The sequence below is a fragment of the Manacus vitellinus genome, unplaced genomic scaffold (genome assembly GCF_001715985.3).
Source record: "Manacus vitellinus isolate BGI_N305 unplaced genomic scaffold, ASM171598v3 scaffold_21_pilon, whole genome shotgun sequence".
In the NCBI taxonomy this organism is placed as follows: Eukaryota; Metazoa; Chordata; class Aves; order Passeriformes; family Pipridae; genus Manacus; species Manacus vitellinus.
Genome location: NW_021939546.1, coordinates 7,997,057 through 8,016,444, shown reverse-complemented (window position 1 = coordinate 8,016,444; position 19,388 = coordinate 7,997,057). Strand labels below are relative to the sequence as shown.

At 46.9% G+C, this 19,388-nt stretch overlaps 2 protein-coding genes and 1 non-coding gene across 3 annotated transcripts in view; 2 read left to right on the top strand and 1 right to left on the bottom strand.

Annotated features, from left to right (window-relative positions):
* Nucleotides 1–343: 343 nt before the first annotated feature.
* On the top strand, nt 344–414 carry TRNAG-CCC. Its single transcript has one exon. It is a non-coding gene; the product is annotated as a tRNA-Gly (tRNA).
* Nucleotides 415–1,597: 1,183 nt separating this feature from the next.
* On the top strand, nt 1,598–7,330 carry PCSK9 (proprotein convertase subtilisin/kexin type 9). The gene is given in 13 exon segments (XM_029959747.1): nt 1,598–1,717; nt 2,577–2,765; nt 2,893–3,016; nt 3,218–3,351; nt 3,722–3,863; nt 3,954–4,100; nt 4,103–4,165; nt 4,294–4,479; nt 4,793–4,963; nt 5,212–5,354; nt 5,447–5,612; nt 5,871–6,052; nt 6,293–7,330. Coding segments are annotated over 13 exon segments (1,935 nt in total). The 3' UTR covers nt 6,461–7,330.
* Nucleotides 7,331–9,149: 1,819 nt separating this feature from the next.
* USP24 (ubiquitin specific peptidase 24) overlaps nt 9,150–19,388 on the bottom strand; it is a 49,721-nt gene continuing 39,482 nt past the window's right edge. The window contains exons 56-67 of the mRNA XM_029959746.1: nt 18,951–19,067; nt 18,257–18,349; nt 17,836–17,938; nt 16,860–16,981; nt 16,252–16,365; nt 15,919–15,984; nt 15,581–15,647; nt 13,691–13,769; nt 13,039–13,114; nt 12,323–12,409; nt 11,755–11,865; nt 9,150–11,609 (exon numbers count right to left, since the gene is read on the bottom strand). Of these exons, the coding sequence (XP_029815606.1) occupies nt 11,547–11,609; nt 11,755–11,865; nt 12,323–12,409; nt 13,039–13,114; nt 13,691–13,769; nt 15,581–15,647; nt 15,919–15,984; nt 16,252–16,365; nt 16,860–16,981; nt 17,836–17,938; nt 18,257–18,349; nt 18,951–19,067 (1,098 nt within the window). The 3' untranslated portion in view covers nt 9,150–11,546. The remainder of the gene's footprint in view (nt 11,610–11,754; nt 11,866–12,322; nt 12,410–13,038; nt 13,115–13,690; nt 13,770–15,580; nt 15,648–15,918; nt 15,985–16,251; nt 16,366–16,859; nt 16,982–17,835; nt 17,939–18,256; nt 18,350–18,950; nt 19,068–19,388) is intronic.

Sequence of the window (19,388 nt, the reverse complement as noted above, 5' to 3'; positions counted from 1 at the left end):
GGGAGGGGGCTGACACGGGGTCTGGACCCTCCCTCCCAGGGGACCCTTTGCGCAGCTGGAAGAGTCCCCCCATCCCTGGCGCAGCATCCTTGAGCCGAAGGACTCGGCTCCTGCGCCGGCCGAGGTTAAACATTGTGGGAATCGGGACATTCCTGCATGGCATTAAGCGAGCGGCCCGGCTTTTGGGGGTGGGGGGAGGAATTACCACCCGCTCGCCGCCCACGAGTGTCACCCACCCGCAGGGACTCCGCGGCAGGGAGCCGATGGAGGAGAGGAAGGAGCAGCCACGTGGGGTGGGTGGTGCCCGTGCACTTGTGGGCCCGCGGGAAACAGTGACATCAGCGCACCAGTGGTGTAGTGGTATCATGCAAGATTCCCATTCTTGCGACCCGGGTTCGATTCCCGGCTGGTGCAATAACCAAAGTGGGCCTTCTTCGATTTGTGGCACCATATCAGTGAACCACCAAACTCCTGTAAATTGCGTAGAAGCATCCCGGAGAGTGCCGTGGTTTTTTTTATGCTACGGGATGGGAAAGAGTCCGGCCCAGCATCGCCCAGCCCCCTGCCAGCACCGCTCTGAGCCCTGCGGCTCCCCGGGAATAGAGTGCAACAAGGATTTACAGGTCCTTCCCCCTTGCTGGAGTCCTCTCTGATGCCTCCTCTGCTCTCTCCTTCCTCCCCCCTCAACAGGAGCCCCCCTCTGTACACGGACACAGCCGGTGATCCCGCTGCTCTCAGCAGCAGGAGGAAGCGCCCCAGGGTGCCAGGACTGAATCAGATCTCTTCTCTACAAGGTGCAAGTTTTGGGCTATTTCTGAATACTTTTTTCAATTAAATAAATTATCTTTCTGTAGATATCTACTCCTGGAGAGAGCTCCAGAGCTGGGCGTCTCTCACACTCTCAGCCCAGTTCTGGTGCTGGATGTTCATGCTGAGCTCTCTCTGGGTTCCTCAGCATGTCCAGGTGTGTGTGTGTGGGGCTGGAGGGCCTTTGCCACCTCCTACTATTTGGGGTCCTTCCATCCTTCCCTGGGACACAGCTTGTCCCCTGGCAAAACGGAAGGGAGCAACTGCAGGGAAAGGGAGACTGTCTCCCTCGAGATGGGGTGCCCCAGTTCTCAGTTGCCCTGAAAGTGTCCTAAGGCACCAGTGGTGTATTGTGGGACTTAGTGGCACTGATGAAGCTGAGCCAAAAATCAGGAGTGAGACTTATCCCCACGACCAGTGTCCTGGATACTGAATCTTCCAGTGTCAGCTTGCTGTGGAGGAAAGTGGGTGACAAGTGGGGTCTGGTCTCCCCCAGTTACCCAAGCCAGGGTGAAGGCACCCACTTGAGGTCTCATTAAGAAATCATAAACTGTACACATCCATAGAAAACATACTCATCCATATAAACTATATACATCCATATAAAACATACATGTCCATACAAACCATACACATCCATATGAAACATACACATCCATATAAAACGTGTACATTCATATAAACATATAAGCTCCGAGAAGCTTAAAAATAACCAATAAAAAAGAAATATATCCCTATTTTCCTGAAAAGCTGAGAGCAGGGACAGGGCTTGCCGAAGGTCATCGGGGATATGGGGCAGTGTGGGAACCTGGCGCTGCAGGAGGGCAGAGGTGGGAAGCAGCCGGGAGAGCCACGGGAAAGCACGGAACCGCATCCCGCAAAAAGGATATTTAAGATGTGTGACGACTCTGTAAAAAAATGCCCAAACAGGATTAGAGGCTTTCATGGGAATTTATCCCTGGAGTGAAGCAGTAGGAGGCACATTAAAGCGTTCAGCCCTTTCTGAAATCAGTCCTTGAGCGGCTGCGCTTTGCTCGCCAGAGCCCCCAGCGATGCGCCGGGACTCGGGGTGAGCAGCGTCCCCCCCACCTCTCTCCCCGCGCCCCCGCGCCGTGACCCAGAGTCCCGCGCCCCCTCCCGCGGCCCCGTTAGTGGTTTAACGGCGCCCGGATGGGCCGCTGGGGCGCCGGCCGTGGCGTGAATCGCCGCCCCGCCGAGCTGAGCCCTCTCCGCGGACGGGCAAGCTGCGGCCGCCGTGCGCTCCAGGACGCTGCGGTGCGCTCCGGCACTCGGCTCCGCCGGTGCGCCCCGGCGTCTCGACTCCCGCGGTGCGCTCCGCGACCTCTCGGCCCGCGTTTCAGCCCCTCAGCCCCGCTCCGGCCCCTTGGCCCCGCGGGTGCGTTCCGGCCCATCGGCCGGTCGCGCAGCATCTCCCGCCGGCCCGCCGTCCCGGCGGCTCTGAGGGTCGCGGCGCCGCCCGGTCTGCCCAGCGGGGCGCGTGCGGTTATGCTCCCCACGGGGACTGGGTGCTGGCCCTGGTTGCTGGCGCTGGCGGAGGGAGCTGGGGTGACGCTGGGGGCGGCAGAGGGGGAATAAGCCAGCTCGGGGCCGCCCACCGGGACCCGCAGCTTTCCATCGCGCCGCAAGGTGAGGAGATGGGATGGGGGGGCAGCGCACGCGTCTGGTGTGTGGTGTGTGTGTGTGTGTGTGTGTGTGTGTGTGTGTGTGTGTGTGTCCCAAGCCCCAGCCCGGTGCTTGTGCTCCCACAGGCGTCGTGGAGGCTGCCCGGGCGCTACGTGGTGGTGTTGCAGGATGGCAGCAGTGGGGCCGAGGTGCGGGGCACAGCGCGACGTCTGCGAGCCCGGGCGGCTCGGCGGGGACACCTGACCGAGCTGCTGCACGTCTTCCACCTGCTGCCTGCCTTCCTGGTGAGGATGAGCAGCGACGTCCTGGACATGGTATGTGGGATGGAGGTCGTGGCGCAGGGCAGCAGCAGGGGTAGGCACTGGTGAGGGGAAGCAGTTCCCACCTCAGGGTGAACAGGAGCTTTACCACCACGCTGGGCACTGTATCTCCTCCCCGCAGGTGTTGAAGCTGCCACATGTGAAGTACATTGAGGAGGATGCCTATGTCTTTGCCCAGAGCATTCCCTGGAACCTGGGCAGGATCGTACCACTACAGCCCAACTCAAGCACCTACAGCCCTCCCAGTAAGCACTGTGGTGTGAGGGGGTTACCATAGGGGTTTGGGGAAAGGTCACTGACCCCATCCCCTCTCCTGATCTTGAGGGATGGGGATAGCCCCCTGCCCCATGGTGCTGTGGGCCTGGAGTTGCATTTTGAGAGCAGGCCAGATGGCCTGGGCTGACTGCAGTGCTGGTTGCCTTTCCTCCTGGCTGCATCCCTGACAGATAAAGGTGAGCTTGTGGAGATTTATCTGCTGGACACCAGTGTGCAGAGCACCCACCGGGAGATCGAGGGCAGGGTGTTTGTGACTGGCTTCGAGAGTGTCCCTGAGGAGGACAGCACCCACTTCCACAGGCAGGTAAGCCCTGAGACACCACATGCTGCGTTCTGGCAAGAGCATCCCCCTGCATCCACCAAACCCTGGCCAGGCTTGTGGGACTTCCCAGGACAAGGGGGAGACTTGGCTTGGGGCAAAATGCTGGGCAAGACATGCAACAGCAGGAGCTGTGGTCCTGGAAATATTGGGGCCCTCCATGTGGTCTATTTGGAGCTATGGCTGAGCAGGGCAGGTCTCCTTCCTGGGGAAAGCAGTCTGGAGGGGCACAGGTGCACATCAGGTATTGTTGCAAGAGGTAATCCAGGCAGGATGGAGCGGGGAGGATGCTCTTGGGTTGCAAACCTGCTTAGACACAATGGGCTGGGGCATGAAACTGGGATGCCTGCTCCAGGACAGCAAGTGCAACAGCCATGGGACCCACGTAGCCGGGGTGCTGAACGGGCGTGACGCCGGCGTGGCCACAGGCGCCAACGTTCACAGCTTCCGAGTGCTGAACTGCCAGGGGAAGGGCACTGTCAGCAGGACCCTCATGGGTGAGTGACCCCACGCTTTGAGAGGAGCACGTTCCCTTCTGGAGGCCCCTGCCTCGTCCCCCTCCTGCGATAGTGTCTTGTCCCTCTCAGCCCTGGAGTTCATCAAGATGAGGCTGGAGGCTCAGCCCTACATGCCCCTGGTGGTGGTGCTGCCCTTGGCCGGTGCCCACAGCCGTGTGGCTGAATTGCTGGCTGTCGGCGCGTGGTCAGGGACGGAGGTGGTGATTGTCGCGGCTGCTCAACTAAACGGACGGATTGCCTGTTCTACTCACCTGCGTCTGAGCCAGAGATGGGCTTGTCGGGTCCCTTGGCTTGGGACACCCTACAGGGACATGGTGCCACTTTTCCTCCTGGTGCCAATCACCTGAGTGGGCTGGCTGTGGCTCCTTGTCCTGCAACGTGTTGTCCCTCTGCTCCTGTCCCTGGCGAGGTTCATCACCGTCTGGTGCCACAACAGTGAGGACCAACCCAGCCTCCATCGGCATCCTGGGCACCAACTTTGGCCGCTGTGTGGACCTGTTTGCCCCAGGGGATGACATTATCGGTGCTTCCAGTGACTGCAGCACGTGCTTCACAGCACGGAGTGGGACCTCGCAGGCAGCTGCGCACGTGGCAGGTGAGCTGGGCTCTGGCAGGGGCAGGAAGGGCTGGCCTTCCACTTGCTGGTGCTGAGCACATGTCCCTGTAGGCACAGGGTATCAGGGATGCCTCAGCTGGGGACATTCTTGTGTGCCATGATGCCATGGTTTTGGCATGTTTGTCTCATTTGGGTGCTGCTGCCTGCACAGAACTCCCACATCCTGTGTGTGTGGGCAGTGGGCTGCAGGGATGCCTCCTCCTGTCTCTCTGGAGTTATGTTGCTCAAGAGAATGTTGTGTAGATATCTGCATGTCCCCTGGTTCTCACTGCAGCCCCCTGGGCTCTTGCAGGCCTTGCTGCCATGCTGCTTAGTGCTGAACCCCAGCTGAGCCTCGCCGAGCTCCGGCAGCGCCTCTTACACTTCTCCACCAAGAATGTCATGGACATGACGTGGTTCCCAGAGGACCAGAGGCTCCAGACACCGAACAGTGTGGCTGGGCTGCCCACACAGCTGGGTGCAGGTAAAGACCTTGCTGCCTTCTGGGTGCCTGGCAGAGCTCTGTCCTCATCCAGAAAAAAATGCTGGGATGAAAGCAATAGCGTGTCGGCAGGGCATGTCCCTCTCTGAGCTGTGCTGGGGATGGCTGAGCCTGGATTTGCATGCAGAGGGTGGGGAAGATGGAGCCTGGTCTGTGCTATGGGCACTGGGTGACACTGTGGATGTCACTGTGGGTCCACCCCACCGCTGACACCATGGGCCCCGTTGCAGAGGAGCAGCAGCTGTACTGTCGCTCGGTGTGGTCAGGGCTCACCTGGCACACCCCGGCTGTGGCTCGCTGTGCCAGCACCGAGGAGATTCTCAGCTGCTCCAGCTTCTCCCACAGCAGCAGGCAGCTGGGGCAGCACATGGAGGTGAGCAGTGTGTGTGGAGGCAGAATTACTGCCCCTAGGGTGCCCCCCAGCCCCAAGCACCCCAGTGACAACCTGTGCTGCCCTGGCTGCAGGACAAGGATGGGCAGAAGCACTGCGTGGCTCACAACGCTTTCCAGGGACAGGGAGTCTACGCCATCGCCAGGTGCTGCACATGGCCCAGGGCCAAGTGCTGGATCAACACCAGCTCCTCAGCAGCTGAGGGGGCCAACTGCTCCCCACAGGACCACGTGCTGACTGGTAATGCCTGACATGGCAGGTTACAGACCCTTGAGCCTGATGGCCAAGGGTGTTTCTTCCAGAAAAACTCTGGGAGCTGCGGTTAAAGAGTGGGGGTTAAAAGTGGGTATGGGTGCTGGGGTGGAGGGAAGGAGTACATATGCTGTGTGCATGGAGGCAAGGAGGCTCAGGTCTCATTCAGGACATTCCTTGGCACCTGCGTGTGCCTGGGATGCTGCCATGGCTGCCCCATGCTGACAGCTCCTCTCCCCCTGGCAGGGTGCAGTTTCCACTCCCCCTCCATGGCACTGGGTGATGGTGGCAGACCTGTCACGGGGCTGGGGAGCAGGGGCAGCCGCTGTGCAGGCAGGAGAAAGGTAGTGGCACATGCCTTGTGCTGCCCTGCTGCCAGTCTCGAGTGCCAAGTGAAGGAACACACGTCCCTGGGCTCTGAGGAGAAGGTAGGGATGGGAACACCCCTCCACTGGGGTGTTATCCTTTTCTCTGCTTATCCCTCTGCTACCCTCATGGCTGTCCCATCCCCAGCCTTCACTAATGTCCCCAGTTGCTCACCTGTAATGGGACAGCCCACCCAGCTGGGTGACACCAGTCACATCACCCTGAGTCCTGGGGACCACCAGGAACGGGCAGGCCCTTGCCCCTTTGGTGGCCTGTGGAGGATGACCTTTTCTCCCCCTTAGGTGACGGTGTCCTGTGACGGTGGCTGGACACTGACGGGCTGCAACGCCCATTCCCAGAGCCCCGGCATCATGGGAGCCTATGCCATGGACAACACCTGTGTGGCAGCTGGTGTTCCTGGCACCAGCACGGCTGTGGCCATTGCCACTTGCTGCCGGAGCCGGCAGTAGGGACGGGCTGGTGGCTCTCCTGGCCTGGTGATTCCAGTACACCTCGGATGGGTGCTGTGCTGGACCACCCTATCCCCTGCTCAGGACCTTCCCATGGCTGAGCTGCTGTTCCCAGCATGGTCCAGGCTCCAACATGTGGCTGCTGACAACCTCTGTGTTTGGGATGCTGTGATGGTGGGGTAGAAGCTCGTCACCCTCTCACACACAGCAGGGTCGGGATCCAGGGCGGGAGCTCTCCAAGCAGGCCCTGTGCATCTGGAGCCCTGTCCCATCACTGGAGTCAACACAGAATCCTTTCCCTGCCACATGCCAGGTCCTTCTGTAAACACCCTGACTGTACAAGCCATGTGTTGTCAGCCAACATGACAAAACTAGTACCTTTTTAAAGAAAAAAATATTGTGGCGAGGATTTCTCCTTTCTTTCCTGCTTAGTTGCTCATTAGTTGTCAGCTAACGCTGCTTAGCACCTGGAAAATCCTAGTTTAGCCATTTTGGGGCAGTTTTATAATTGCCTACTCGTGTTCCTAGGAGAATTCTTTACTTTTGAGTCAAGTGTAAGGGCTGTAGTTTAAACAGTCTGCTTGTTTAATTAGATTTTAATCTGCATTGCTACAGTCAGCTACTGCTTTGTTAGTGCTTTTTTTTGTTGTTAAGTCAAAGTTAATGATCTGCTGGTGTTATGTGTTAACAGTTTCCCTTTCAGGTCCCCAAGAGACATAGAACTGGCTGTAATTCCTTTGAAAAAAAAAAAGAAGAAAAAGCTTTCATAGCACCTTGGTTTTTACATTTGTACCTTAAATATTTATTTGGAATTTTATAAATAAACATTTTATAAATGTCTTTTTAAAATAAAACTCATAGATCAGTGCTCATATGATCCATTGTTTGACTTCATGTACATCCCCATGGGGAACCGGTCTGGAAGGGGGAGCTGGCACCCATCCAGCAGGGATGCTGCTCCCCCAAAAGAGCTCTGCTTTGTTAGTGAACCAGCCACAGGCTCCACCTCAGATCTGATCCCTGCCTGGTGTCCAAGGTGTCCCTGGATAAGCGCTGGCACGCTCAGAGGTCAGTGCAGACAGCACAGGTTCCCTCTATTGCCACAGCTGGGCGGAGCTCTGGGCAGGGACTGAGTCGTGTTGTCCCACACACGCACATACGCAAGAACAGAAGTTTGTTTTAACAACAGAGAGTAGGGCAAGAGCTTCCAGTTATGGAAACAAACATCACCCAGCTTTGAGGAAAGTGCCCTTGTGCTTGTATTGCTGTTGTTACTAACACTGGGCTTCACTTGGGAAGTGGTGGAGCCCCACAACAGAGACAAAGCTTGGCTTGGATTGATGCACACAGCAGGGAAAGGTTGAGAAGCACCAGAAGCCACCAGAGCTGGGTCTCACTTTTCTTTCAGTGTTTAACAGTCTCTCGGTACTACAATGTATAATTTGTGTGGTGTTACCTGAGGACAGATGAAAAAAATAAAGCTTGATACCACAAGCACCAGGTTAACCTGTCAAACTTCAGGTGGTTTGGGTGTTTTCCCCATCCAAAAGCACCTTGCAGTTCTGTTGCTCCAGCTTTAATTGGTAAGAGAAGACAGACCCAGCACAAAGCACCACTTTGAAAGGCTGAAACTAATTCTAAGTTGTTAACTAAAGCTGGCAAAAGCCCAACCCTAATCTAAACATATAATTACATGTCACGAACATAATTACAACCCATAACTTCATCAGCTAAAACCTGAGTTTTGCACAAAGAGGCAGAAAACAAAAAGGGATGTCAGCCTGAGAGCTCCTGGACAGTTTTGAGACAGCAGGTGATTTTTCAGCAGACTCCTTAGGCTGTAACCTCTCAAAACATGCACCAGATATTTCAGCTCTGACTTCCCTGCAAGAGGGGAGGATCCGGCAGAAGGTGTGAGCTTGTTCCGTGCATGATAAGCCAGATAGAGTTTTCCCAGCTTAGTTTAAGCATACATAAGCCTAGTGGAAGCAAACAATATTAAAAGATTAGCTCTTGCTTAGCATCTTGTACTTGGGTAGGCAGAAAAGCCTCTCACATTCAGGAGAGCAGTGCTGATCCCAGGGATGCCGTGGGCAGTCCTGGCAGCAGTTTGCAATGCCCATCCCATACTTCCAGGACTGCCAATGGAAAGCACTGGCTGGGTCATGCTGGAAAGGTAGAAGTCCTTGTCCTTAGAGCAGAGGACAAAGGCAGCTGTCAGAAGGCAGAGTGGGGATGGCAGCCCAGGCTGTAGCTCCTGATTTCCCAGACAGGGGAGCAGGGGAATACCGGCTCCATGGCACTGCTGCATGTCCAGCTCTGCCCCTCGCCCCCACAGAAGATGCAGGATGAGTGCACATCCAGATCAACCACAAATCCGGGATCCGACACACTAAAGCCGCTCTAATCTGCGACTGTGAGCAGGGCCAGGGTAAATCATTCTGCTAAGAAGGTCAGGAGGAGCTGCTCAGAGATACAAATCTGACAGTACACCAGCACAAGGATACACAGTGGTGCAGCTCTGGCGGCCGCTCTGCTGCTTCCATTTACTCTGGACAGGAGCCAAAATGGCAACCAGGGCACCCCCTCAGGGCTTATCATCTGCAGGGCTGACCTAAGGAGTTTCAAGGTAAGAGGATCAACAAGACAGGAGCGCAGCAGTGTGTGCACGGTCTAAAGATTACACTAGTTTTCTGTGAAAGGAATAACTTTATTCCATTGACCAGGAATCCCAAGACTGTTCATCAAGACTGCCTATTTTTCCAGTGCCAAATGTCTACGCGTTAATCGGACAATATCTCCCCCAGTGCTCACAGCCAGGATGTGGCTGCTCCTCACTGAACATTTTGTAAACTGTATAAAAACATTTTCATCCAAAAAGATTGGCAGTAAAAATTACAACATAGAAATGCATCACAATTTACACAAAAACTAGTTTTTGTTGAACTCTATTTTCCAAAAAATAATCTTCAGCAGGTTCAAATGACAGCAGATGGAAACAAAAATAATTGACCAAGTATCATCTTATTGCAAATGATAACCATTGACTTTGTACAAGCGTGAGCAGAACCGTGAAAAAGTTTGTATTGGTTTCAAGTATACAGTGGTGATGAGCCATCCTGATGCAATTCCCATCAATGCTTCCCTGGGCCTGCGGGTATCGAGGATGTTGTTTCCATAGGAAATAACAGGAACCTGAAGTGACAAGTGATGCCAACCCATAGGAACATTATCAGCTTCTTCCATCACCATCACCGCTGTGTACTGACTTCTTGGGGAGATTTATGAGCCATTAACAATGTATTAGGGATGGGGGGAAGGAAGAAGGGGTGTCCGTAAGAAATGATTTATTCAAAATTAATTTAAAACATCACATTTAAAATGTCCCAGCACATTATCAGAAACATTTATAAAATGCTAACTCTGCCATGTGTCTATGAAGACATTGTTTGGAAAAGAAAGTGAGAGATCCACTACAATGCCACCCTTACTTTGCACGTGCAATTCGTGACGACGGCTCTCTTACCCCACAATAAGTTAGAAAGCTGTACAGCTGACATCAGATCTGATGGTTACTTCCAACAGTGAAATGACTGGTTACTTTCAATATTAGTGCATAACAGTGAAAAGCTGTCTGCTGCTTTGTGTTTCGGCAACAGCACGTGAAAAAGAAACAAAAAAGGCACTTTTTGGCTGGTTGTGCCTTTAACTTGGCAAATTTATCTATTCTGGAGGTACCCAGGCACTCCTTAAGATGTCCCCCATTTCTGTGCATGTTTGTTTATATAATTTCTTTAAAGTAAGGCAGAATCCATAAATAAAGGCAAAAAGCAGTGCAGAAAATGTGACAAACGCAAAATGTACAAAAGATGAAGTTAGTTGGCACAAAAGAAGCTTGTTTCCAGAGCCAGAAATCACTGAACTGCACTTAACATGGAAAACAAAACTGTGCTCAAATCATCCCAACTGGTTTCCAGTTGTTTGTGAGCAAATTAAAAGAGCTGTGATATTTTAAACGTTGCCTGGTCAAGTGAAAATATAAAGCCAATTCATTCTTTCCCCATGTTAAAATTGCTATAAAATCTGCACAACAGTGTTCCCAGCTCACTCAAGGAATTATTCATCATATACAACCAATACCAACTTTCTCAGTAATTTCAAAGCATAAGCAAGTGATTGCAGATCCATGACTGAGACTACATTTTATTCAATATGTCTCCAAAGGTTAAAAAAATTTAATGAGTAAAACTGCAACAGAATTCCTTCTTAAAGTGCTTTTTTGTTTTAAACTACTCATTAACTTCTTTTTGTTTTTAATTCACCAACATCCTTGAATAATAAATGCTTGCATACCTAGAGAACAAAGCTTTTTTTTTTACTGCCCTTCCCAGTTGTCTGAAGGATTTTCAGAAGGGTACCAGCAAAGATGACTCATTCTAGAGCTCCTCAACCAAACCATTCCATAAGGAATCATTATCCTTATAGAGCAATCTTGCTGATCTTTCTCATCAAGAGCTTTACAAATTAGCAGGGAGACATATTAAATACAGAAGTCCTTATGTAAACCCATTCTTTAACTAATATTTTACAATGAAATGTAAGTCATCACACATCTTTACAGAAATTTGAATATTCCTATTCAATATTATCAGAAAGATTAAAAATTTGCCCTCCATACATAAGGACAGTCTGTTTGTTTTTTTTTTCCTGTATAAAAACCAAAAGAATTTTTTTTGCAGCATCACAGAAAAGCAACAGTTTTACATTCACTCATTTAATGTTCACATAAAAATTCAACCACTAGCGTTTGTGTATTTGATAAAATCTTCTTGACACACTGTTTTCGGTGTTTGGACTGTCACAAGCTACTGCAGGTGAAGATGCAGTTTTCTAGAGCATTTATTGATCTGAAGCCTTCATGGCTAAAAAATGCTTTTAGCTTTCAGGGAAACAACCTCCTCCAGCATTGCCTCTGGTCCTGTAAAGCCACTGCTCTCCCAGGCATAAGCAACACGACTCCAGTTCCAGTAGGTACCAGGCATTAAATGTTTGAGTTGATCTGTTCTTGTGTCCATAGGCATCTCCTCTACGGGTCAACATCATCAAGGTCACTTTTGGGCTCACCAATCATCATAGGAGACTCTGAGCCCTTTTGACACACACAAAAGATGGGGAGAGAAAGATACAGCACGTTACTTTTGTTGTGTGTACGGTCAGCGATGGTTCTGAGCTGAGCCCCAGGAACCAGCTGCCACAGAGCAACACAACAGAAAGTAAACTTGCCCTTATTTTACCTGCTGCAGGTGCCTCTCCCCGTTCTCGTTGGCTGGACTGCTTTCTGACCCGTTACTGCTTCCAGACTGATCCTTCTCGTTGAGCAAGGCTGTGGCATAGGCCAGCGTGTCCTGAGTAGAAAACAGCCCAAGAGTGTCAGGGGCCATGATGATCCCTTCATTTCATAATCATATTTTTTTAAAATTAGTTCTAAAACAACACAGTTACTGTAGTGTGACAGCCAAGTCACCACAGGTAATTGTGAGTATTGACTAATATCATTCAAGGGTTATTTTTTTCAGTAACAAGCACAGGGTCTGAGCTTCTAAAGGAAGAACAGTCTTAAGTGCACTGGAATATCATAGAATCACAGAATTGTTAAGGTTGGAAAAGACCTTTAAGATCATCAAGTCCAACCCAGCACCACCACCATGTTCACCACTGAACCATGTCCTCAAGTGCCTTATCCACATGTTTTTTGAACACTTCCAGCGATGGTGACTAAAGCTGCCAAACCCAAAGATGCTAACTGGAAAGCAAGAAAGGAAATCAGCAGGTTTAACATGATCTCCTAGGACTGACACATACCTGTGCTGAAATAGTGCGCTGGAAGGTTTTGGCAGTGGAAGTTTCATTGGACACGTTACTCTGTGGAGCCCAGTAATGTTCAGACATCTGCATAAAAAGCCAAGAGAGCCATAAAATTGCCATATGAGTTTTACATGTGTAAAGCCTCAGCCACTTGTGATGGTAGGTGAACTAACAAGTCTGGAACAAACTTCCTGAATCCTCCGGCAAGTTTCCAAAGTGTCCATGGATATTTACTAACGCTGGCCAACCAGCGTTAAGTTTAGAGAGAAAAAGGAAAACCACATCTGTGGGAAGAAGAGTTGTACCTGTCGACAGCTGTGCTTTCTGCAAAGCTGTGATGATTCTGTAAGGAATTCACTCATTTACACATTCTCTTGCATCAACACACAGGCAAAGGAAAACTGATTTTTTAAAAACAGTGAAGCCTTGTAACACAAACACAGTGGCACCAAAGCTTCCCACATGGCAAGGAATAATCATTATGACCATTTCACATTTGGTTTCATACACTGTAAATGTATCTATGCCTGAAACACAAAGGGCTACTGAACTCTCTGCATTGCATCAGATCTAGCTGCATTCAAATTGTTCTTGTAAAAAAATGAAGTAGCTTGTATTTTGTCTTTAGTCATCTCAGAAAGTCATCTAGAGGATGGTGATTTCATAATTCTCGCTGTAAACAATTGACAGTTTCTCTGTTACAGCCAAATTACCTTTTTCTGTAGCCACTGCACAGCCCAACTCCAATGGTGGGAATTCTCCTTGAAATAATCTTTTGCAGTAGGGCACCTTGGGAATTGAAATTATATTCATTAGTCAGGAACAAGGCATTCTGGCTAACATAAAAAAATACAAAGACCTCTCTGTCTTTGTGCTTCTGCCCTCTGTGTGCATTGTTATCATTGCAAACTCGGACTTAAACTGTACAGACCTGTTATTAACTGAATTAGCAAGAGCAATAATACCTAGCAAAAATTACACAAAGCAGTTTACTACACAGCTTCACATATTTCAGAACTATGCTTAATTGGGACACATGCCAAGATCTAAACAATGAGAATTTAGGAATCATAATATTTCAAAAATCTATGACAGTTTCCCTGTGTTTATCTGGTGTTAATGCCAGGCTCCTGCTTTACAGAATGACCTTTGCATTTACAAACAGGAATTAGTGTTTGTTATCTAAGAAATCCATTCAGGTACTAACCAGTGAAGATTTCACTTCATGTTGACACATGTACTATCAAGACCTTTGAGGACAAGTAACAAAGGATAAAGCTGACCAAAAATAGAGTAGTAGGCTAATTAGTCACAGGGGGGCCTAAGGCAGGGAGGAGGTTAAGCTCTCAAACCTGAATTACTCACTTCTGAGCCAAAGTAACAAGGAACTTGACACACTGGTAGCAACGACTGCTGTCCACATGGTTGCTGTGGTGCATCAAGGCTGGGGGGAAGAAACACATGGATTAAAAACCACAATTCAGCTTTCTGTGTACCAGCCAGTCTGAAAACATAACAAAGATGAAGTTTAAATTTTAAGTTGGGTGGTAGAAGTTGTTTCCACAAATGTTAGCATGAGTATTTGTATTAAACACACTGCTGTACTGCTGGCAGTTTTCAGTACTTCCACAACTCTATTGGATTAAAAATAGAATTACTGCATTTTCACTTTGATCTTTCAAATGCGGTACCTGAATTTTAAACAGTCCTAATGTAGTTATTCTTCCCTATAATCCATTTTATGTTAGATAATCACTATGGTTACATTTGTCTGAAGGAAAAAAATTGTTTAAAACCCCTATAAATGAACCACATCACGAGCTTCCACCTGGATCAAAATCTGCAAAGCTAGAGGAATGTTTAAAGCTTCTTCCCACAAACAAGCATAGCAGAACTCAACAGCCATGAAACTGTTCCATGGGAGACTCGGGCAAAACCTGAGGCCATTCCTACCAGGAAGTTTTCTATACTGTGAATTCCCACATCTTCTAACAAAATTCTTTGACTGAGAAGCACAAAGATTTCCATAGAGCTGCCACAATCAGATTTGCTACTCAAAAGTTGCTCTGTCCATAGCAGTCAGCAAAGAACACAGTAGTGAAACCTCCAAAGCTGGCAAAAATTGCTAAGGAACTGCAAATTGCCAGTTTTAATACTGTTGAAGCAGAGCAGATGATTAAAATTACAGAACTGCTGTACTGCAAATTATGCACAAACATCCTATTAAGGACCACTAAAAACTTTTATTTGCTGATTTCCTCTCCTGGACTAAAAGTAGTCAATGTGAGGGTTGGTATTCACTGTTGTGAGGAAATTTTGAGGTAAAACTACAACTTTCACTCCCAAAACTCAGAGAAGTTCCTGAAACATAAAAATCCAATGGAATATTTACACCTCACCTCTGTAGAGGAAAAAAGGTCATGTATTGCCCAAGTTACAGGATAGCATTGGTCCAATTGGGACCAATTTATGCAGAAATCAAAACAAACACTTAGCTATTCTCTTACACTGCTGCATATTTTCTTCTATCAGTCATACATGGAAACTACTAAACAGAAGAGCACTGAAGAGAGAAATAAAGAACAAAGCTAAATATTCCTTCTCACTGAAACTGAATCCAAAATAACTGAAGGTGAAAGCCACAATCTGAAGCTGCTCCTCATCCAAACAGCTATGAAAGAGCTGCTCAAGCCGCACTAACCCATCAGAGGTGCTCTCTGAGCACTGTGTGGTTATTCTGCATTTCACTTTGTATGAGCAGCAACAAATGTGAGCCACCTGTCACACCATGAGGCTATGCTGCAGTTATTAGTACAAGCATCATTCTGTGCTGAACCAGTTTCTTTTTATGGTAATTAGGATGCTGACAAAACAAAAAGATTGGCAATTTCTTGAGATATGTAGGAAATAAAAACTAATTTTTAAGGTTACAGGATTCATACAGCTCCTCTGTTATGGTAATCAAAGGTACTTCCCCCCCTCCATTATGTATACACCCTGATCTGCTTCTTATTTAAATAAGTTAGCTCTCTTTCCCAGTTCAATTCCTTTCCAGTTTGCTGTCACTATAATATTCTATTGCTTATTTTAGGTTTTCTTAGGGCATTTTTTGTGGTGGTGGCTAAATCAAATGTGCCGAATTGCTTTCCCTAAGAAGTAAAAGTTTTGGAGGATTAGAAACCAGGAGATGATACGAGCCATCACCAGCATCAGGGTCAGTAGGAAACAGGAGTGTTCACCCACTGGCTTACTTGCCTATTAATCCATTTTCAGTTTCAAAGGCAAATTTGATGCGCTCTACTTGTAATGGGTCTTCAATAACCTGTTAGGAAAGGAAAATATCAATTTAATAAGGTGCATTTGGTACCTGTATCTATTCTATGGAATGGTTTTAACCACCTCAACATGAAAACCAAGTAAGACTTATTTCATGTATCACTGGATTATCAAAACAGCAATTTAAAAAATAATAAAAACACTAAACTGAAGGATTAAAAGACATGTGGATGTGGAAATTCCCAATGCAGTTCTGAAGTTTTTCATTACGCATCAACACAGAATCTACCTTGTACAAGTCTTTACCCTTCACCTACCAGTATCTCATGGAGTAACTGGAATATGTTTTTCAGTTCATGAGGTGGAGCAGTTTCCAGTTGAGTCTGCACGTAAGAAACAAAGTTACTTAGATAGTAAAATATGTTGATGACCCAAAGAATTACAAGACACCTCTACAGATTTTTGACACTTTGTTGATTTAAACAGTAAAAGCCTACAAATAACCCCAAAGCCATCAACACCCCTCAAAACCCAACAAACTGCACTTATTGCTCTGCAGAGCCCACTGCCCTTATAACCCACAAGACACAGGATGACTAAAGCCTAGAAACAACACTAATGCAGAAGGTTTATCCTGGTTATCTCCCTACCTTGATGAAGTGTAGCACAGTAAAGGAAAAGTGCTCATTGCAAAAGCAGCAGTACACCACCATCTCGATGAGAACGGACAGTGATCCCGTCAGCTCTCGCAGTGCGTACATCACCTAAGGGAAATGAAAACCATTTCAGACACAGACATACAATTGTTTTTAAGAAAATCAGTTTGTAAGAGAATGTTAGTCTTTTCCAGGAAGGATGCAGCTTTTTCTCCCAGCACCTGCATGGCCCAGGAGGCTGAACCCCTGCCCTCATAGCACTCCTTCAGTTCCTGCTGCCCACCTTCAAGGGGCTGGTCAAGCATGATCCATTCAGTCAGAGCAACTCAACTCATCACCTCCATTTGACATGATAATGGGCTGCACAGGTACTTGCAAACAGTGCATAAACTCTCAATACAGACCCCTAAGTTTAGGGATATGTTAGAATACAAAGAGGTCAAGAAACCAAAGGTGCTTTTTCTTTTAGATTCAAAATAATAACCACATACACCCCAGCTGGCTATTTTTTAATATTCAGTGTTTTCCATGCACAGATGCATCAAAGAAATCACATCAGACCAGCTACTAGATTCAAGCAGGGCAGAATTTAGAACAGATACCTCCATTAAGTAGGGTTTTCCCTCAGACAGGAATAACAAGGCTTCTACTTCTTCATGGAGCGGCAAAAGCGGCCCTGAAGCGGTGATGCTTAGAGGCAGACGCTGCTTAAAGAGACCAGGAGCTATAATAGCAAATACAAAAACAATCCACTAATAGATTAGTTTGTTCTAACACATCTTGAAGACACTGCTGCTCATCTGGCACCATGTAATCCCTAATCTCAACACTCATCTCAGCTAGTTTAGAGCTTGTACGTTACCACTCCAAGTAACAATCTCTTGCATGCTGAAGTGTCATTTGCTTTAGTGACAACAGGCAAAAGAACTGCAGGAAGGTCAAAGCAAAACGTTCATAGAGAACTATCAGTACTTTGAGCTTTACTTTTAATCACTGTTGCACATTCAATATTTTCAGAATGTTTATAATTCTCCTGTTACTTTCTGATTTTTGACTGCTTTCAACCCTAGACAGAAATTAAGTTATTCTTTTAAAAAGATAACTTCCAATTCCTCCTTCAGGAAACTGAAGATTTTCACTTACTCCTTTATTATCTTTGTTTGGATATTTCTGCCTCTTGTAAGAAATAACTAGGAAAGGTTTAATTGTGTGTTATTCAGTAGCTCAGTCTAAATACTCCCCTTCAGATTAGCAAAAGGCATCACAAATCTAAGCAAAATACAGCCTGTTAGGCTGTGAGTCTGTTCAGCCAGCAACACAGCTTGATTCGCTCACATGAGGAAAGACTTTTTAGGTATACAGGGGAGGGAAGAAGGTACAATAAATATCAAGATTTCTGCACCCCACATACCCTCTGAGTGCCTGTAATACTCTCAATACATTTACAGCAAAATAAAAAGTATGCTAACCACTACTGCCTAAAATTCAAAGGTTTTGTATTTTTCTCACTGATATTAAGTTACTCCCAGTCAAAGTAACTGAAATGCAAAGTCACAAAGACAAAAACATAATTCTTACCAACATTTCTTTGTGAGGAGACGTCAGAGTGCAAAACAAGTAGTGCTACAGTGTTGTGAAGATATCCAAACTCACGTGCCTGTGCTGAACTCCACCTGCGATTCTGCTTGAGTCAAAGAGAGATTAAATTAACTTCGGTTGATTTAATCAACTTTGTTAAACCAAAACAATGGCCTTATAGTGCCCCACCATGGTCTAATACTCTGGAGTGGGTAAAAACTTTTATATTATCAAAAACATGAGGCTCATTTCTTCCAGAACAGCTATTTCCATGCTAACCACACATAGGCAGACTAAGACTTGCATGACGTTTATAGAATAATCCAAGGATTAGTCTATCTGACCACATGAAAAGTATTTATTAATAATTTGAGCATCATAAACATGGGGATGGACAAAGTACAGCACAAGACAACTTTACCTGATTACTCTGCCGGTTGGGGCCAAGAAGGAAGTTGATCATGTGCCTCAGAGCAGAGTGCCTGAGAAGAAGACTGCTAGCCCTTATTCCCTGCTGTTTAAACAACAAAAACAAGTTACCTTCCTCTGCAGGTAAAGGATTACTGCTCAGAGGAACAAAAGTAAAATGCACTAGGCTAAAACCTGCATTTTCCACTCTAAAAACCCCATAATATCTCAATAAGGTAAACCACTAAAGAGCTGTCTCATTATACAGAGAACATATATATACCAGACCAGAATCAGTAAGTGCAAAATACATGTCCTATCAGCAAAAAAAAAAAAAAAAAAAAAAAGAGGGAACAGAGAGAAACCATATTGTGGTGAGCAGTACATTCTAGAAATCCTGGATGCTAGATTTTTTTTTAGTATATATATATATATTTAAGAACAGCCCCAAACAATCCTTCAAAACAGAATCCCAAATTTCAGACTCTGAAAATTACATTTTCCATTGGTATACTTTGCTGGTATATTTTTGTGTGATTTTATCCTAATCCACTATTCAAAGCCATTTACTTAGAAAGAATACCACAATAAAAGTTCTGAGAGAGTTTCATTGTGTTGCTAAACCTTCTATGAATAAGGATCACTAGCTGTTTTACTATTGTCCTTTAAAATTCAAATAAGCATAAAAAACCCCAATAGTTTCTTACCTTCTGTACGAAGTTATTGAATAGCAAAAAGTACTGAGCACAGTTTTTACAGTTTTCAGGTACATCTTTATCCAGTAGAGCGAGTAGCACCTCCAATAATTGATGTAGAGTTTTTAACTGTGAAGAAAAAAACTATTAATTTGAATGTAAAGAGCTGTCTACTGCTTAAAAATAAAGTGTTTTACATATCAGACTTTTTAATAGAAAATTAAACCTTTAACAATAACCATACTCGTATCTCTGGAACAAGATAATACAGTTACTACTGCTATAGCTTCTGACTGAGTGAGGAAGGAGAATCAGTTAAAAATTAAGCTGAGATCAGAATCAGAGAAAGAAAATAGATGTTAAGAAAAGACTAACTCCAAACTATTAAAAGAATATGTGACAGCAGTTCAAAAGACAAACTGAAATCAGAGACAATTGTTTATAAGTAAT